The 4,981-nt window shown below is 43.4% G+C and overlaps 1 protein-coding gene across 1 annotated transcript in view; it reads left to right on the plus strand.

Annotated features, from left to right (window-relative positions):
- LOC107090695 (XK-related protein 7-like) overlaps positions 1–4,975 on the plus strand; it is an 8,398-nt gene extending 3,423 nt beyond the window's left edge. Inside the window, exons 2-3 of the mRNA XM_015384244.1 lie at positions 692–891; positions 2,823–4,975. Of these exons, the coding sequence (XP_015239730.1) occupies positions 692–891; positions 2,823–3,784 (1,162 nt within the window). The 3' untranslated portion in view covers positions 3,785–4,975. The remainder of the gene's footprint in view (positions 1–691; positions 892–2,822) is intronic.
- The last annotated feature ends 6 nt before the right edge of the window (positions 4,976–4,981 follow it).

The following is a 4,981-nucleotide window of genomic DNA, read 5'->3' on the forward strand; positions in this document are numbered from 1 at the left end:
ACAGATTATCTGATCAAAATGCTGAAAACCGAGTAGCCTTTTACACTTCTACAAAGTGCATGCCAATCTTTTACAATCTGTTTTTGTGTCGTTCTATCACATAAAAACCAAAGGGAACTCATTGAACAGCTGTTGTAAGTTCACCAAATGTGTCGCAGCATACAGTCTCTCTTGCGGTTCAGTAGTCTCCTTGACATGAGTCTCCTCTGACCCTCTCTCCCAAGGCAATTACAGAGACATTTACTGCTTCACTGCTCGCTGAAATCTATCAGCATTTCTCCAAACATGTTCAGTTATGGTAAGGTCAATCATCTAGATGCAGCAATTTTGTATAAAAAACCGATGCTAACAGCATTTCTATGGATTTTTTCTCCCTCTTTTTGGCAATTCCTGCTGTTACTGCATCCATTTTCATGTTTTTTTCTAAAGGACAGAGATTATAGACATGCTTCATATTTCTCTTTCTGATGTCTGCTTTTAATGTATAGCTGCTTAGCTGAGTTTTAGTTTAATTTAAATCTCAAATGAGGGACAAACTATGGATTTGGAAGGAACTACTGACCACCACCCATAGTTGTAAATAATGAGCTCTGACTTTTGAAAGATGTTGTTTGAAAAATCAATGGTTTAAACATCTCGTATTCTAGTAGAGCAAACAAACTGGTGACACCTTGAATCCTCTGATGCACAGGTATGTCCACGCCCTGTATCTGGGAGTGCAGAGCCGCTGGCATGGAGACCCAGAGAGGCGTAACTACTACTGGCGCATGATGTTTGAGAGCGCCGATATCAGCATGCTGCGTCTGCTCGAGTCCTTCCTGAAGAGCGCTCCCCAGCTGGTGCTGCAGCTCGGCATCATGATCTACACCAGTCAGGTGCTGCCTCTTCAGGGTGAGTACCACCCAATGACCCATCGCCACAAAGATCATTAGCATCACATCTGTTTAACACAATGCTGTGGCTCACACCATGCAGGATTGGTCACTTGAGCTCTCCTCAACCTGCCACACTAACATTTACACAGCTTCCAAAAAGTATTCATACCCCTTTACTTTTATTTAACATCACAACCACTGACTGCAGCGTTTCTCTCTGGGCTTAATGCCCTAATCCAATTTATAGGAGTAAGTAATTTTGACCTGGAAGGGAATGGAAATATTAGAGATTACAGACTGGGGAAATGACCGATCTTTTAGGTTATAAGAGAATGAATAAATTCTACATTCATCTATGCAAAATAGCTCAAGCTCAGAGAGTTTCCAGAGAGTTTCTCTGAACAATAATTAAAAAAAAAAGCTTCACCACTACATGAATCCAAAACCATGTATCAGAACGGAGACTCTGTGTCCAACTTCATGAGTGGTGTTTTTGTTTTTTAGCACCATATCGCTATTTGCACGCAGGCCAAAAAGTGTTGATGTAAACCGACCATAGCACTCCCATGTTTGCAATTGTAAATTACAAATAGGACTTTTCATGGACTCTCCGTTAAAGAAAATTTGGAGCCATTCACCAAACGAACGTCCAATCAGCGTTGGCTTTGAGGCGGGTTGAGGTGTGACGCAAAGAGAAGCGCGACAGTTCAGTCTAAAGAACATGGCGGCTTCAGCCGATGAAACTAGCGTTAGCGTGGCTATCGAGCAAGTTTTATCGGAATTACAGAGTATTTCTTCACTGAAAGAAGAGCAAAACACTGCTCTGGAGGCTTTTCTCAGAGGAAAAGATGTTTTTGCTCTTCTCCCGACTAGTTTTGGCAAGAGTTTGATCTATCAATTGGCTCCTCTACGTCGTCGCTCTGTTACGTCATATGCTTCGTTGATCTGATTGGTTTATTTGGCCCGTCTATCACCAACATAGGCCAATCAGCTAACCAATATTTTCGCCCCTTCCCAAAATTACTTCTACCAAAGGTTTCCAGATGGATATGCGGAGCAAATCCATCTGGTGGAGTCAGGTCAACAAACCTCTGGGGCCTGAATAGCTGGATTTAAGGATGAAATTACACCGAGCTAAACTGTTTTCCATTACACTGACTTCTAAAGGTAAAGTATTGTCCTAGATTTCATATAAGATTTCTTAGCTTTCACTACACAAAATGAAAATTAAACAATTTTTAAGCATAAAAGTGTGAAATAGATGGCATGGAAGAAATCACAACTGGTTTATATAAACATCCATCCATTTTCTAGCACGCTTATCCCGAGTGCAGTCGCGAGGGGTGCTGGTGCCTATGTCCAGCAGTCAATGGGCGAGAGGCGGGGTACACCCTGGACAGGTCGCCAGTCCATCGCAGGGCAACACAGAGACAAACAACCAATCACACACTCACACCTAAGGGGAATTTAGAGAAGGCAATTAACCTAACAGTTATGTTTTTTTTGACTGTGAGAGGAAGCCAGAGTACCCAGAGAGAATCCGCACATACTCAGGGAGAACATGCAAACTCCATGCAGAAAGACCTCAGGCCGGGAATCAAACCCAGAACCTTCTTGCTGCAAGGCAGCAGTGCTACCCACTGCGGCACTGAGCAGCCCAGTTTATATAAACAATATCATTAAAATTAGTACTGTAGGTACGAAGAATATTAATTATACATAATTATAAGTTACTTTCATGATATAATCAAGTACTATTGAGTATTTGAGTAAAAGGTGGTGAATCCAAATCAAGAAAAAAACTTTAAGGTTGGTCTAACACAAAAATCTACAAATGATAGTGTGAAGAACTTAAAGAGGTATGATTTTTTTTTTTTTTTTGCATTTATGCCAAATGGTGAGAAAATGAGTCCATCCTTCTAACCTCTCCTCTTCTCGTCTCTGCAGGGATTTCAGCCTCTACCTCGCTGCTATCTCTCGCCTGGATGATCTCCTCCTACCAGAAAGTCTTGAGAGACTCAAGAGATGACAAGCTTCCCATGACCTACAAAGCTGTGATGGTCCAGATCCTGTGGCACCTGTTTACCATTGGTGCTCGCGCGCTGGCCTTCGCCCTGTTCATCTCCATATCCCGCCTTTACTTTGGCATCTTCATCGTGGCCCACTGGTGCATCATGACCTTCTGGATAATCCAGGGGGAAACAGACTTCTGCATGTCCAAGTGGGAGGAGATCATCTACAACATGATGGTGGGCATCGTGTATATCTTCTGCTGGTTCAGTGTCAGAGAGGGCCGCACCCGCTGCAGGTTGCTCATCTACAGCCTGACAGTGTTCATCGAGAACGTGGCGCTCACCACTGCCTGGTACTTGTACCGTGGCACCCCGGAGCACCACAGCGGCCCAGACTTCTACGCCGTCGTCATGGTTTGCGTAGTGGCCAGCAGCTATGCTCTTGGCACGTTCTTCATGTTTGTGTATTACTGCTTGCTTCACCCTAATGGCTCCATGTCAGGGTGGGGTTATATAGCACAGAAGGAGGTACCTGTGGAGGTGATGGCTTCCCCAACAGCGAGCCTCCCCCCTGATCTAGTTAGCAGCCCTCCTAGGACCCTTCAGAGAACTAAAGGGTTGGACAGGGAGTCTGGGATGGACGGAGACGTCTTTAAGGTACGCCCACCGAGGGGAGCCAAGCTCCCAGTGCCTCATCTCAAACCCAGGACAGAGGGGCCCGTCATCCGAATAGACTTACCAAGAAAGAAATACCCTGCATGGGACGCTCATTACATCGACCGACGACTGCGTAAAACCATCCTGGTGCTGGAGAGCGCAGCCCCAGTGACGCCAAGGATTCAGTACCGATGCCTGAGCACAGCCAAAGAAGTGATGGAGTACGAGACCACCGTGTGATGCGCCGAAGGTGCAGTGACTCAGCTCGTCGGCACATGGACATCCTGCCTTAAGTGAAGATGGCAGGAGGACTGCTGTCAATGCACAGCCTGTTTTAGCTCCACACGCTCTGATTGCCCTCTGTGCTGGCAGGCAGTGCACACAAACAGGCGGATAGAAGGATGGAGGGATGTGTCTTTATGTTCTGCTAAACAAAAATGGGTAAAAAGAAAATCAATAAACAATGCGTTGTTGTTTTCAGAAGGTCAAAAATTTGGTTTCTGTAACAGTTTTCTCAGGTCATGATGTGGCACAAGAGGTGATGTTAGAGAAAAGCACAGACAGGCAGAGAAGTGGCGCCGTTTGTACCTCTGCTGTGAGGGAGCACCAACACGTCCTCTGCAGGGGGTCCAGAGCGGAGACGAGCCTTTAGCCCACACGATTATTTATGGCAGCTAGAACACCGCTGAGTGAGTTTGTGAGACTGTTTAAAATGTTAATACTGCAAACAATCCACAAGAACCACAGCACAGGTAGTTTCCTTGGTTATTGTCATTTTTGCTAGCTTAAAGTCATGTTGCCAGAGTCTCTAAACAGTGGAGAGTAAAAGCGGCATTTGGGCTGAATGTAAAAACTGTGGACAGTGTGAATAAGCATTTTCAACATTCCTGTGGTTTGGTTTTATTTGTTAAAAAGGAGATATAATGAAATTTGTTTACAAATCACTCTGTAATATTGTTCTTTTCTCTATGAGGAATGCATAAGGAATGAAAAAAGGTCGTTATTGTGATTTTTATCATTTCTACAGGATGTAAAATGATGTGATGGACGTTACACGTCCATGTCTACGCCCATCTTAAGCTGATAAAACTACATGACAGATATTATTTAACGTGTAAATTACTGTATAATCAAGAGGAGGTTTAGAGACACAGCAGTGTTTGTTGTTGTACTGAATCAACACTTTTGTAAATTAACTATCTTAAGAATTTGAGAGAAAAAAAAAATCAAGCAGTTTTCAAACCTGAAATCCAAATGTGAAGGCCATGATAGTAGTGGTGGTACAAACATGAGATTTAGCTCTTGTTGTAGTTTAATTTTGGGGAAGGTTTAATGATATTTCCTAAGATTAAAAATACTCAATGCTTGAGTTTTTAAAAAGGTATAAATATAAGTACAGTGATAAGATATAAGTAAAGTTTGGAAGATGGATGGATG

Source organism: Cyprinodon variegatus, unplaced genomic scaffold (assembly GCF_000732505.1).
Source record: "Cyprinodon variegatus isolate N-32 unplaced genomic scaffold, C_variegatus-1.0 Scaffold309, whole genome shotgun sequence".
NCBI classification, from domain to species: Eukaryota; Metazoa; Chordata; class Actinopteri; order Cyprinodontiformes; family Cyprinodontidae; genus Cyprinodon; species Cyprinodon variegatus.